Source organism: Mastigoproctus giganteus, chromosome 3, assembly GCF_048544385.1.
Source record: "Mastigoproctus giganteus isolate SK-2022 chromosome 3, ASM4854438v1, whole genome shotgun sequence".
In the NCBI taxonomy this organism is placed as follows: domain Eukaryota; kingdom Metazoa; phylum Arthropoda; class Arachnida; order Uropygi; family Thelyphonidae; genus Mastigoproctus; species Mastigoproctus giganteus.
The window spans coordinates 178,983,450-178,999,713 of NC_143577.1; the positions used below are offsets into that span (position 1 = coordinate 178,983,450).

The window sequence follows — 16,264 nt, forward strand, 5'->3', positions numbered from 1 at the left end:
CATCTTATAGAAAATACTAGGGGTGAGAATATTTTTGACCTCATCATTACTAACGACATTACTACATTACAGGACTTAAAGTACAGGAACCATTATGAGAAAGTGATCATGAAGTGATCATGCAGTCGTCAGGTGGAACATGAAGAAAGATGTTGCAGCAGTTAAAGGTTAAGGCATGGGGCTTAACTTCAAGAGGGGACTTTGACAGTTTAAGGTGCTATATGACATGTTTGAACTGGGTGAATTGCCAAGAGATGGCAAATACATTTGAATTATGGAATACTTTTAAAGCAAAAATCACAGAAGTCATGAATGCATATATACCTCTAAGAAAATATTGCAGGTGGAAGATGCCGAAATGGATGACAGCAGAGGCGGCTGGTTAAATAGAACAGAAAATGATATCATGGGAGGCCATGGTTGCATATGAGAAAGCATTAGCTAAGAGAGCAAAGAATGGGGACAAGGAATTTGTCATGTATGTGACTACAAGGAAGAAAAAAGAGAATAAGATTGGATCCTTATGTACTGGGTGTGGGAAAGTCTTAGACAACCCAGCTGATAATGCAGATGAATTGAACAGGTACTTTGCATCTGTCTTTACTGACGAAAGACCCTTTATGCTGAGAAGAGGCTGTGCGAGTGAGGCTGAGCCATATAAAATGTGATGTTGTAATTACAGATGATTGTTTATTAGAAAAACTTTTAAGCATAAAGGGAAGTAAGGCTCCTGGGATTGATGGCATGTACCCTATAGTTTTGAGGCAGAGTGCAAGGGAGTGTATTGAACCATTGAGGTTAATTGTGGGGGCATCTTTAAACTCAGGGGAGATTCCTTTATCATCTGCAAACTTCAACATTAAGCCTGATATACATTGATCAATATCATTGATAAATATATAAAACAACAATGGGCCCAACACCGAACCCTGGGTGACTCTACTAATAACATTAGTCCAGTGTACACTGATTACCACTCTCTTGTGTTCTCCCACTGAACCATCCTTTTATCCATTCTACCAACTTGCCCTTAATTGCCATATTGCTCCAGTTTAGTACAGTAGTCTTCCATGTGCAACAGTATCAAAAGCTTTCCTAAAATTCCAGGTATATGATATCAAAATTATTTTTTACATTCAGTTGCTTTGTGACCACATAGTATCCAGTCAGATTTTTCAGACAAGATTTCCCCCTAACAAACCCTTGCTGTGTCTGAACTATAACTGCAGTCTTGTCTATGACCCTGCATTGGTTCTTTAACCAGCATCTCCATCATTTTCCCTGTAACAGAAGTTAAATTAACAGATCAAAGGGTGACTCATGTCACCTTTCGTGAACTGGGGACACATTTGCACATCTCCAGTACATGGGGACCTCCCCTGAGTTCAAGGAAGCTTTCATAAGTATGCTTAAGGGTTTGCTTAATTCCTTTGCTGCTTTCTTTAATATAACTGGATAGACCATCCACGCCAGTTGCCATTCTTATGTTCAATTTCAACAATTTCTCCTCGACTTTGCTCTCAGTTATTACAGAATCATTTAGCTCCTTGCCAGAGTTTGACTTCTGGCCTCCTCTTCCCTACAGACTTATGTGTGAATGTAGATGCAAATTACTCATTCACTTTGTCAGCTACCTCAGTAGTTTCATCAACAATCGAACCATCAATGTCAAGTGGACCAATCTAATTTATCATCTTCCTTCTAGAGTTTACATAAGTAAAGAAGTCTTTTGATGTTTTTCTTTGCATCCTTTGACAAAGATTTCTTGAAATCTGCCTTTGCTTGCCTAATGTTGTCTCATGATAATTTACATGCGTTCCATGCATTTTTGTTCTCTGCCATGAGTCTCATCAGTTCATCTGACATCCATTTAGACCTAAACCCTGGACAGTATTTCTTAGTTGGTATGAAAAGCCTAGTAGTTTCCAAGATTAATTCCTTGAATGCTTCCCACTTAGAATTTGCTGTTCGTAACATCATCAGTTGGTACCATTGTATAGAATTTTTAAAAAATATCTGAGACCACTGTATTCACCTTTAAGCCACCATCTATCTCGAAGGCGTCCAGATCGAGCAAGTGTAGGACTTTAAATACCTTGGGTCGCTGGTCCAGGAGAAGAAAGTTGCATCCACCATGGAAATCCACAGCAGAATTGGACAGGCGGCCACTGCATTCGCCTCGCTCAAATGGTGTCTGTGGAAGAGGACCAACATTTCCTCAAAGACTAAAATCCGACTCTTCCGGACTTTGATCCTGCCCATTCTCCTTTACGGATCAGAAACATGGATTTGTCTCAAGCTAGATTTAAACAAACTTGAGGTATTCCAAATGCGATGCCTGCGGCAGATTTTGGAATCTCACTTCGTGACCGCATCACTAATGATACCATCTGCGCCAGATGCCAACAGCAACCAACCATTGCCGACCAAATCCAGAAGCGAAGGCTTAGATGGTTTGGCCATGTATGTAGAATGAGCAAGAACAGAATACCATCCACACTCCTTTGGAGACAACGAGCCACTCAATGGACCATCCAACGGACCGCGCCTAGGAAAACGTGGGCCAAGCAAGTGGAAAATGACTTGAAGAGCCGACGTCTCGATCTTAACCAGGCCAGGCCAGGACTGACGCCATGGATCGTAAAGTATGGAAGAACATCACAGAGCAAGTCCGAAACCCTGCGGCACCTACAGCAGCATACTGGTTGCGTGGCCAACCGCCCTCCCCAGCTACCAGCGAAGGACCAAGAAGAAGAAGAAGAAATTAAATAAATCCCATATCAGTACACTGTGATCACTGCCACCTAGTGGTTTCTTTATCAGCAGATTCTTAATGTGTGAAGAATCACTGCTGATAATGAGATCAAGAGTATCACTCTCTCTGGTTGCCTCTGAAACATGCTGCTGTAGAAAATAATCATCCAATAAATCTGCAAACGTCTTGCTAATGTATGAGTGACCAACCCACAAATTCCAATTTTTATCTCTATAGCTAAAATCCCCCATTATAAGACAATTTGATTTATTTTCCCATTCTGTTTCTCTGTTCAGTTGTTTGTTGTACTGATCAGATTCATTAGGCCTATAACACACTCCTACTCTCATTTTCTCTTTCCCAGTGCTTATGTCACACGAAACTGACTTAACACTGCACTGTCCACCCATGTCAACTGGATGCACTTCTTTATAGTTCATGTTTCTTAACTAACAGCATCACTTTTCTGTATACACATTGTACTCCCTAAATTCACATTCACATGGTGTACATGCATGTATACCCACAATTTTCCTAACCTGTGAATAATGTTCTTCCGATTTTCACATATCATTTTATTTTGTTAATTGGTATAGTAATAAAAATGTAAGTTTGTGCTTTATATCTTCATTTTTATAGACTGTGGATAAGATTTCACTGATTTTCGCTTATTAGAATTGCCGTTTAATAGAATCAGAATTCAGTTAGCAAATGTGATCACAATAACTGGTGCTTACTCTAATTATTTTATGGCACCAGCATAAAAAAGAATAATAATAAATGCTGGCTTGTTCTGGTTACTGAAGTTACGAATTATTGACATTCGGATTTTTAACTTTCTACTGTATATTCTGTTAACTTTACAAATAGTTTGTTATTCTAATGATATCTTTTTGTGTAGTGACCATGAGTTTATTGAAGAACAGGAGAGACATTTATACACATTGTGTATCCGAACTATGGCACTTCCAGTTGGAAGGTAAGCTTCATTTTGCTTTAATTTCATGTTTCTTAGAAAATTTTTGTAGTATAAAAAATAAGAAAAATAATTTTCCAGTTATATTTTACACTGCTAGAGCCAGAGGAGTTAATTTAATTGTCCCACCCCCTTAGTTGTTGTTGTACATGTACAACAACAACAAAGGGGGTGGGACAATTAAATGTACAACAACAACAACAACAACAACAGTGATTTTTGTGGCAGTATACTTACTTGACCTTACAATGCAGTTAAAACATATGCCTTTTATGTTTTCCCAGGTATAGAGCCAGCTCAGTGTTATCTTTGCTGTTCACCAAGTGCTGTTTTATGTGCACGCATGTGTTTAGGTGTGCGTGCATGAGTGCAAATGCATGTGCACATTACAACTGAAAATGAGAAATATTTCATCATATATAAGGAGTTTAAAATTATTTTGATGTTGTCCACCTTCAGTTTTGTGTTGGTAACACTAGATTCAACTGGTTTTGCTGAAAAATATCAATTACACATTAACATGGTTGAAAATATCCATAATTTTCTCTACATTTTCTAAATGTAGGAAACTTTTTCTTGGCATGGTTTTCCAAAAGTAAGCACACAGGAGAAGCAGTCAGGTGCCACTCTGTTTTTGTTCCTATTTTTTACCTTGTAAAAATTAGGAAAAAATATTAATGTGGAACTTACGGGTGCTATCATTACAAAGGTTACAATTATATTGGTTTCTAGTTGAAGATTACTTGCTTTTATTCTGTCGTGAGTTCTATAAATATCCATAGGGTTACATAAAAAATTCTATAAATATCTACAGTATATTTTAAAGATTTGTTATTTTTAAATAATAAACATGAAAATATTTAAGACTGTATACAATTGGGATAAAATGTCAATATGTATAATATTCAAATTTAGCCCAATTTGGGATGCCAAATTAGAAATAAATTTGAAAATGGAAAGGAATAATAGTGTCTCCTGTGTGTGTGTGTGTGTGTGTGTGTGTGTGTGTGTGTGTGTGCGCGTTTACTTTTTTAAAACTATTTATATATGTGATAAGTAGAAATGTATGAAATTTCATGTGAATTAACAGTTTTTTAAACTGTAAAATGGAAGAGTGCAATAATGCATGTCTATATATTACGTATATAATGTTCAACATGTATTATTTATAGAAAGGATTCTCAACATGAGACTACCAGCCAACCGTTCGCCAATTTAGAGTTTTACCACATATAAAATTTCCAACACGTGTGTTAGTTATGCATCCTGGGAGTTAAGTTTCATCTACAGGGTGTCTCAAAAATATTGGTACAAACGTTTAGGGGAGGTAGGTAACATCTAAAGGAATGTGAATCACATAGGAACCCATAACCGGAAACGTCACCGTAAGTCGGTAGACGGCGCTGTTCATCAGTTCCCGAGAGGGAAAATTTCTGGTTTACTTATTCAAGCAGCAGTCGCCGCACGAAGAGCATGCTTCGATATACAAACTGTGAGCTGGCAGACATGCACCTAGTGTATGGATTAGCAGAGGGCAATGGACGAGCCGCTCAATGAATTTATGGAGAATGCTTCCCGGACAGACATGTACCGGACCACCGTTTGTTTGCACATTTGCATTAAAATAATTTGTGCGATTATGGGTCATTTAGAGGTAACAGGAGTAGTGTGGGCAGACCCCGTTCGACGCGAACTCCCGCGATGGAACAAAGTGTGTTGAATGCTGTCCAGAATAATCCTACTACCAGCACATGTGCCATTGCCTCTGCCTTAGGAGTGTCTCATTGCAGTGTACAGCGTGTCTGGCACAACGATTCCTCACACCCCTTTCATCTCCAAAGGGTTCAGTTACTGTTCCCCCAAGATCATCCTGCACGTGTGGCTTTTGCACAGTGGTTTCTCCAAGAAAGTGTTCAAGACTTGAATTTTCCAGCCTATGTTTTGGTCACGGATGAGGCTTATTTCACGCGGGAAGGCTTATTCAATCAGCACAATGCTCATGTGTGGGCTCACGACAACCCACACGGTGTGCACCCCCATGCGGCACAACATCGCTTCGCAATAAATGTGTGGGCAGGTATGGTCAGTGACTGCTTAGTCGGCTCATACCTGTTACCATCCCGCATGAACTCTGCCAAATATCGGATCTTTCTTGAACAAGTTCTACCAGGGTTACTTGACGATGTTCCATCAAATGTGAGACGCAACATTTGGTTTCAACATGATGGGGCGCCTGCCCATTACGGAAGGTCTGTGTTCGTGACCATTTGAACAGGCGTTTTGGGCGTCGATGGATTGGCTGTGGTGGACCTGTTGCCTGGCCCCACGCTCACCTGATTTATTGAGCCTTGATTTCTTTCTGTGGGGGGGGGCCCTCAAATCTATCGTGCATGAATCGCCTGTGGAGACGGAATTGGATCTCGTGGCGAGACTCGTCTGCGCTGCTGCTACTACTGTCGAAGAAACTCCAGGTATGTATGACTGTGTCCGCTAATCCATGCTGCGTCGGTGTCATGCATGCATGGCGGAACCTTCGAGCGTCTGTTGTAACATCATGAAATGCATCCATCTCGAACTCCATTGTTAATATTATGTCAAATAAATGTTTGCCACTAATTACTGTCTTGTGTCATTTCTGCTTCTTGTGCCTCTGCTACTACTACTACTTTCCTGTGATGTTTCCAGTTATGGGTTCCTATGCGATTCACATTCCTTTAGATGTTACCGACCTCTCCTAAACGTTTGTACCAATATTTTTGAGACACCCTGTATAAAAGCACACACACACAACTTTCTTTTTCTGGAATGACCACCTGATTGCATTTTACAAAAGTCTCCCATTAAGACTCTTGGTTACTTAGTTCACATTATCATTTTAATTGTGTATCACAGCCTAAGTAAAGAGAATTGCATTAATTTTTTCCTTGAGGCATTTTTAACTTAACTCATTTAAAATTCATATCTTTGAACCATATGATTCAGAGGTGAGTACTATTAAAAACATAAGCTCTTGCTAAAATTTAATGACGAGTATAAAGTTCTTGTTTAATTTTCAGCAGAATTAATCATTTTTTTAAAGTAAAAGGTGTAAAAAAAAACTTCAATTTTTAAACATTTTTTATTAAAATTTTAAAAAAATATACATACAATAAGTATTGCAGTCCATTAAGGACAGATGAAATACTGATACATCCTAAGCTTGTTTGTTTGTTATTTGGTTTTTAGGAGCATTAGCAACTAAGGCCATATTGCTCCGGGGATATGCAGTGGTCATTCCCTGACCTTTCCGCATTCTCCATATTTGGTGGTGACGGGCTCAAAGACCGGTCTAAGCTATGTACTACTGCTCCTTCCCACCTGGCTAGGGAGATGCCTACATCCTAAGCAAAAAATAAAAACTTTTATTTTTTTTCCTTAGAATGTATTAGTACTTTCAAGAAAAAGTTATCATCTGTCAGGTGCTGAACTGGAAACTGGGAGCACTGTTATCTCAGCATTAAAAAAAAGTTGGCTTTATGTGGTCTTTAAAAGGCATTACTTAAAGAAACTAATTTAAGGATGAGATGAGAAAGGTATTTCCACCTAAGTATTATTAATTTTTGTTTATTGCTGTCCAGCTACACAGAAATTTAGCTATGTTTATTGTAGATGATGCACAAACAGAATAAATACCAGAAGTTAATTGCACTAAATGAACGTATCAGGTATTTTTTAACTATAGTGGTTTTCTTCATCAGTGACAAAACACACTTGAACTTTAGAAACATTAAAATAAAATTTAAGAAAATTTAAATTACATTCAAAATCACACATTTGCAAACAAACAAAAATATTACCTAAACAAACAGAATCCTTATGATTCTGAGAGCTTTACTGATGGTAGTGTAGCAACCGACAGGGCCACCCGTACAATGCACATCCCAGATGAGACTAAATGAAGTAACCAATGAAACAAAAAGGCTATAACCAACTTAAAGATGTAAACTCAGAAATGCCCAGAGATCTATTCAGAAGAATAACTAGATGGACACTTTGATACAAGCTGGAAAACAGAAAGGGGATGAAGTGAGGGGGGAAACAAAAAATAATAATAAATATGTTAGAATGTTAAATTAAATACAGCACAGAAAAGATGGAGAAGCATTGGAGAAAATACAGGGTAAGGGTTTGCTCATCTCTGAAACAAAGGGAAAAAAATACAAAGATTATATGCTCATAAATAGTGCGATGAACTAAAATAAACATGGTAATGAGCATGCTGGAATTTTGATTCATGAAAGTTTGAAAATGAATACTCATATATTTCTGAAATAATATCATAAAAAATTTAAGGACATGCCAAATAACTTTATTCTCATTAGTGTCTATGCTCCAGAAGAGGGGAACCACATAGTCAAGTAGAAGAATTTTATAATACTCTGCACGAAATGATAGATGAAATTACTGAAAAGGAACATAAAATATACAGACAAATTGAATGCAAGAATTGGCAATATACCCATACTTGGATGAAGAGACAGTAAATAAAAATGGAGAGTATATACTACAGTTTCATGCTGAAAAACCTAGGATTAACAAAACATTTTTATCACACAAAATTCAACAGAAAACAACCTGGAGGAACAACCAAAGCATTCATGAACAGTTTACTATACAATACAGGTGATCCCCGCTTAACGCTGATAATGCGTTCTGGAAAAACAGAGCGCTAAGTGAATCCACGCTAAGCGAGCTCCACATTCCCATAAGGTAACATATGTATTTGTGAGTTGCAGTCGGTGCCATAGGATATTTTCTAATCAATAATAAACGGTAGTGAAAAGATGCACAAATGTCAGTCAAAATATTTGTACATATAAAATATTCTGCATTACATACGTATACAATTATATGGTAACTACTTACGTATCAAAATTAAACTTAAAATTCCAATTAAAATCATGAATTTAATTGATCTAAATTGATTTAATTTAATTGATGAATTTAATTATGAAAAATGTGTCGAGTTTGGGTTGAACTTTGCCTCTTCCAAAGAAACTAAAAGGGGTATTGATTTTAAATCCCCTGCAGTTTAATTACCACCCAACAATAAAGTCACCCGATCCTTCACGCCGCTTTGAAACCTGGCATGTTTTTTGCTTCTTTCAATATGAAACTTCTTTTAGGCATTCGTTTCCACAAAAGTCCTGCTTCATCTATGTTATAAACTTTTTGAGAAGTATAACACACAATACCCCTCTTCAATAATTTTAACAAGTTCTTTTTTGAAAGTTTCGGCTCCTTGATCTACACTTGCGGCTTCTTCCTAGATTTTAAATGTATTCAACCAGCCTTTACCAGTTTGAATGGTTCCACATTTTTTTTTTTTTTTTTAGGTGAGTTTTCTTCAGATTATTATATAGGCTAATCTCTCTCTCTCTTTTATTATTTATAATATTTAACTTTACTGAATTCTGCATTGGATATTATCTTCAATAAAATTGGTTAGTCTTTCCATTTCAATCCTAATAGCCGGCCTTGTCCTAGTTGCTTGCAGTGGAACAGCTATCTTTCCTGCTGCTAAAATTAATTCTTTATTTTTTTATAATTGTTCTTACAGTTAAACTTGCAAGTCCTAAATTATGGCACACATCCGCTTGTCTTTGACCGGATCGATTCGCTTCAAAACGTCTAATTTAATTTTCAAATTCAGTAGTATTTTTCTTACATTTATAGTCTTCGTGCTGTACCCAGACGTTGTTGCCTTTTCATTCTTATTGGCCATTATTAACTCTTCGATAATGTAACTGCATTGGTTGCATTAATTATGATACAATGTTCAAGTAAACTGTCCGTTACGCACAATGTCTAATACTGTACTGAGTGATGACTAGACTTCGGATAAATGCATATAATGCAAATATTACAAGCAATATACTTGATCATTTTTTAAAATTTTGATCTTGGAACTACATAACAAGTCACTGTACTGCAATTAAATTAGCGCGCGAGAGAATTTCACTGAGCATGGGAATATTTCTCAAGTCGGCGTGGGAAACGTTTTAACCGAATTTTTATATTCATTTTCAAGCTATCGACTCCATCAAATGAAACGATTTTGTTAAATATGCCAAAAATGCAATCTGTAAAAGAGCGTTATAGTGATCTGTGACATCGTTATAGTCAGATACGGGTTATAAGTGATCAAAATCTCCTAGTTCTCATCATTAGATTTGATCACCAGTCTACTGAAAATTTAAGACAGAAATAAACATTACTGAAAAATTCAAAGTAGGACTATTCAGTGGTGACTCAACACTAATGATATATAAAAATGTATCAGTAAATTAATAAGAGGAGTTTACCTCAATATAGTACGTGGAACACTTCCGTATGATACCCTCCAGAGCTATCGACTCCATCAAATGAAACGATTTTGTTAAATATGCCAAAAATTTCACGCTTACCCGGGACTCGTACAAAATACAATTTAGCATCTATCGAAAACCCACAAACACTGGTATGCTTCTACATTATAATAGCTACCACCCGTTCACCTACAAAAGATCGATTATCTTTAATCAATTTCTAAATGCCTATAAATATTCAACAACGGATTCTGCTTTGGACTCAGAAATACAAATATTAACTAGCAGATTCTTGAACAGGGGTTATCCCATTAACACAATAAATCGAATTAGGGTACAAGCTAAGGATAGGATACAAAATACTGCACCAATCAACAATAGTAATATCAAAAAATACTTTATTTCTGTCCCATACGTTGAACAGTGGCACAAACAGCTTAACAGATTCTTTAAAGATACCGAATTTAAAATTATAGCTAGGCCTATACGGAAGTTACACACTATACTGAACAATCGCTCGGTTCTTTCCGCGTTCGCAACACAAATTAATGATCTAGTATACATTTCTTGCGGTGATTGCGACTCGTCTTATCAGGGTTCGACGCGGTTTTCTCTTAATATTCGTGTAAATCAACACGAAGCCTCAGTTCGTGCTTCTCGTTCAGCAGCGTCAGAATTAGCCTTTCATGCCATTAACGAAAAACATACTTTTTTATTTAACGAGGCCAAAATACTTAACGTTCAACGTAATTATACGCGACTATTAATTGCAGAAACCATTGAAATTAAATTACACGAGAATTCTGTTAATGTTCAGCGGCCATATTTGATCTCCGATGCGTGGACCTTTACGCGCATGCGCGAAGACACATAATCACTATTTAAGTTGCAGGTTTAGCCTGATTCGGTGATTTTCATTCCTGTGATCACGACAGTCGGTCGAAAAGCATTGTCAGCTTCAGGAAGGAAGATCGTTTTGAATATTTTCGTTATTCTTTTAATTGCGTTAATTTGAATTTTAATTGTTTTGAATTGATTTTGAATTGTGTTAAATTGATTATTTAATTATTTATATTTTACTTTAATTATTTATATTTTACTTTAATTATTTATATTTTACTTTAATGGACCGGTAAGTTGTCGATTTTTTCGTTTTTTCCGTTTTAATTTCTGGAGGGTATCATACGGAAGTGTTCCACGTACTATATTGAGGTAAACTCCTCTTATTAATTTACTAATATTATTATCAACGTAGAACATATTGAGTATTACAGCTCTGATTCATACTATCTAATAAAAATGTATCAGAAAAATGTATATAAAACTGTATCAAAAAGCTAGAAATGTCATAAGATTTTGCCACTTCTGGTAAAGAAGTGGCAAAAGAAGCATTAGGAATAAAAACGACACAAATGATTAAAAAAAAGAAAAAAGAAAACCCAAAAACAACAGATATTAATGAGGAGATAACAGCAGATATTAATGAGGAGATAAAAGAAATTACTGCAAACAAGAAGAAAATTTATATGAAATATTTCCTGACAAAAACAGAAACTGATTATGAAGAATATAAAGACTTGAGAAAATAAGTAGTGATGCCTGCTAATGTTAAAACTGGTTATTGTTATTGGCCGCTTATTATAATCAAAAATGAAAATCCAAAACCTTTTATATTATAATTTATGTAAATTCTGCTCCTTTATTTGGTCATACTACTGTTTTAATGTTATAATTTTTTGTTTCACAAGGAAAATTGTCTGAAATTTGTCTATTATTTACAACCCTGACCACTCCAAATAATGTTTACAACCCCCTTTCTTTGTTGCATGAAGGTGGTTGTAATCAGATTACCTCACAGGCACCTGTGAGGTGATCTGATTAAGGTTTATAAGGCCTTGAATGGTTTGAGCAAGCTCAGTGCTGATGGCATTCTTACTCTTACTTGAATTACACACCTGAGGGGGCATAAATTCAAATTGAGAAAGTGGGCAGGGTAGTTGTCGGCAATCACCTCTTTTGTATGTTTTCTTTCGTCCTCTTTCTCTCGAAATTTAAAATCCACTGCTCAAAAATTTTGCTTGTCATTTAAATTTTTTTTGTAGTTGTAGTCCAACTCTAATGACTTTACTCTTTTGAAACATTGGGGTTGTTTACTTTTGCCTATTATCAAAAGCATCAGTTTTTCATTACCAGCCATATTTGCAACCGAGAGTTTAATTCTCTCCTTGTTATTTTTACAAGCTAAACATTTATCACCTTTAAAAGGCAGTGTCTTGTTTGGCAAACATTTAAAAGATAGACATGTTTGATCTACGTTGAATATGTTTTTGGACTCGTAGTCCCCAGGGGCTCAAATCTGGTGAGTATGGACTTGGCACACCCAGGGTACCAGGGTACTGAGCTAGATATCATCGTTCTTCTCTTTTTTGGTGATCCCTTTCTATTTCTGATTTTCTCTCTCTCTCTCTCTCTCTCTCTCTCTCTCTCTCTCTCTCTCTCTCTTTCTCAGGGTAACTCGGGAATTATTTTTGGCTGGTGCAGCATAAGCCTCAGGTTTCTTTGCACCATATGGATAATAATATAAATAATTTTTTTTTTCAAAACTGTTTCTTTCCTATGGATATAGCCTTCTTCGATTGCAACTCCACTTTCATCAGAAATAACTTTTTCGAGTAAGCTATGATGCTCTTTAAATTTGTCCAGCCAACCAGAACTGGGTTGGAATGTTTTGTGTCCCAGAAAAGAAGCATACTCCATAGCCTTTTCTTTTATTAATAGTCCTGATATTGCTATGTTTTGGTCTCTAATCAATTTCATCCTCTTAAAAACTGCTTCATTTACATCTTCCCAAAGGCATAATTTCGCATGCTTCTGACTGGGTCCCATTTCCTCAAACAGTTTGAGAATCGAAACAGGATTTTTCAGAATGGTTAACACAATACTGACTGGGACATCAAATTTTAAAGCGTTTTTTTTTTTTTTTTTTTAATGCTGTGATCTACACTATTAAGCACTTCCACTTTTTTACACTACACTCAATGATTTCCTCTTAGACACTGTAAGGTTACTTGCACAGCAGTTAAAACAAAGCTGAAATAAGGACCACTTACAGTTACGTGTAAACAGAGACAGGTGAAATTTAGTGAAAGTGTGGATGACTTTTTTGAAACGACAGATGAATTTCGAGATAAAGGAAAATCACTCTCTCCTAATTCTCTAATAGGATGCTTATGGTAGAAAATAGGTAGTAGTAGTGATGCATGAAAGCAAGTGTATGAACAGAGCCAAAGCCCATGTCGGGAATATGCCTTAATCTTTGCCAATGGCTTGCACAGCTGACCGCCGGGCTTTCTCCGCAAATTACTGTATAAATTGTATAGGTTTTACTTCTTTTTAGCCATTGCTGGGGAAAGGCCTCTTCCAAACTTGTATGCTTTTCTATCCCACACCGTGGTTGGCCGGTTTCCTCCTGCAGGGTTTTACAGGCACCATTAAATTGTAAAATGTTTTAGTTCTTAATTAGTGGAATTAAAGCCTTTAGCTATTAAAAGCTAAAGCTCCTTTTAGCTCTTAATTCATGCTTTCTACGGCATCAGTTCTATTGCCTAAAGGCCAGAAGTGCGAACAATGCGTACCCAGATCTCTCAAAATTAGTTCGTTATATGGAAATTTTGATTGTTTTATGGAAACTATTTTCAATATAATGACCAAGGGGAAATCAAAAAAGTTTGCTACATAGAAAATTTCACTATATGGAAGTTTGTTAAAGAGAGGTCCGACTGTATATATATTTATAGCAAATTTAAAAAAAAATGGAAACCAACAGCAGTATCACAATACTAATTCTGAAAAAAGAAATAAAAATGTGACGAAATTATAGAGGAATAAAAATATTATGTACCACATTGAAATATAGACAGAAGTATCATCAGAATATCTTATGAATAATTTAGAATTTCAAGATGAACGACAAGGATTTAGAAAAGGAAGATCATGTACAGATGCAGTATACCTACGTTTCTTTCATTTGATAAAAGCGCATATGATAGAATAAGCTTGAATGCATTAAACATATTAAAAAAAGAAATACACCTAATAAACATTATTAGAATAGTGAAAGAAATTTATACAGATATAATTAAAACTGAAATGCATTAACTGAAGAAGTACCAATTAGTCCACAATTCATATTATGGACGAAATTATTAGAGAAATAAACTAAGAAGTGAAGAAAGTTGTTAAAATAGGAAATAAAGAATTAAAAATGATAAATTATGTATTTGTGGTGCAAAAAGTAATCAAACTTATAGTGTGATTACTTCTTGCGCAAAAAGAAAATCATTTACCAGTATTCCTGCACAGATTTAAACAAATGACATCAAAATGTAATATGAAAATTGCAGTAACTAAAACCAAATCATTAATAATAGTTTCTAAGTATTCTGTAGGACTTTAGGATTAGAAGGGAAAATAATACAAGAGGTAATATTAAAATTTAAATATTTAGTCATAGAGTAGTGGACAAGTTCATAAACTAAGCAAAGCATGCTAACAAAATAGCTGGATGCTTAAATATTACTATTTGGTACAAGAAGAACCTAAGAAAAGTAACAAAAACAAGAATGTAAAACTCAGTTATAAGGCTATTTTGACATATGGATGTGAAAGCACAGCTGAAACATAAAAACTACGCAAACAATAAACGAAACCATAGAAATGAAGGTACTTTATAAAATTACACAAAAATCATTAAGGAACGAAACTCTGTGATAAGAGTTGAATGTGAAATTGAACTCATAAATAGTTTGATAAAAAATAAAGACTAAAATGAAATGAACATATCAACTGCAACTACTTTGTACAGTCTTGTCTTTTATAACTCCACAATATGAGAGATACCTAGTGGTGTGCAAGTGATTAAGATCATAAAGCACTTTAAACCCCAGTGGCTCACATCTGGTGAGTATGAGCCTGGCACACCCAGGGGTCCTGAGCTGGATATCATCATTCTTCTCTTTCTTGGTGATTCCCTTTTGACTCTCTCTCTCTCTGAGTAACTCGGAGAATTTTTTTTTTGGCTGGTGCAGCATAAGCCTCAGGCTTCCTTGCACCGTATAGCTAATAATAATAATAAGCGTCCAGTTGTGAAATAGTTAACTGACGTGTAAGTTAGTGCAAGTGCACTGGCTGCATGTAGAAATGATGCACTTGCACTAACTTACACATCAGCTAACTATTTTGCAACATGAGGCTTATAGCCCTAAAGTGCTCTACGATCTTAATTACTTGCACACCGCTGAGTATCTCTCATACTGTGGAGTTATACTTCGCAACTGGGTTGTCATCACTGCATCATCAGGGTACTTACCCACCCACTGATGAGGAGCCAGTAAGCTCCAAAGTGGTGCCATTTGGGTGGTGGTGGTATCCACTGAGAATAAGTAACAGTAGACTTCTCCATGGGTGAAGCATTACTTATTCGAAGTAATGCAAAATCATGGTAACCTATGAAGGTATTCGCAATATGAGATGTATTTAATGATGCCAATTTCTAGTTACTTAGTAGCTGGCTGCATGTAGAAATGTTGCCCTTTCACTAACTTACATGTCAATTATTAGTTACTTAAATAACTAAAATTGTTTCATATTTCTTGAGCTGATTGAAAATCAACAAATATTTTGCTGAGGATTTGATAGTATATAACAGAGCTATGGTGCTCAATACATTCTATGTTGATATCAATATTTGTAGAAGAATAAGAGAAATTCTCCAGAAATTAAAACGAACAAATGATCAAAGTAAAATGATTACAGTAAAAAATCAGTTGAACACAATTCAAAAATTAACTAAAATAAAAAAATAAAAAAAATTAATTAAAAAATCAATTAAAGTAAAACATAAATTTTGAAAAACAATTTTCATTCCCAAAGCAGACAGTGTTTTTTGACTGTGTGTCATTACCACAGGAATGGAAATTACGGATTGTGTGGGCTTAAATAGAGAGTTTATTTGTCCTCGCAAATTTGCGTGAAATGCCACGATTATTTGTCTTCATGCATGTGCCCAAAAGGCTTGGAGATTGGATATGGATGATGAACGTTAATAGAATTCTCGTGTAATTTAATTTTGACGGTTTCTGCAATTATACTAGACTATTAATTTCTGCAATTAATAGTCTAGTATAA

At 35.7% G+C, this 16,264-nt stretch overlaps 1 protein-coding gene across 1 annotated transcript in view; it reads left to right on the forward strand.

Moving 5' to 3' along the window:
* Nucleotides 1–16,264, forward strand: part of shtd (anaphase promoting complex subunit 1) — a 989,031-nt gene that overhangs the window by 440,581 nt on the left and 532,186 nt on the right. The window contains exon 22 of the mRNA XM_090370159.1: nt 3,657–3,734. Coding sequence (XP_090226285.1) covers nt 3,657–3,734 — 78 coding nt within the window. The remainder of the gene's footprint in view (nt 1–3,656; nt 3,735–16,264) is intronic.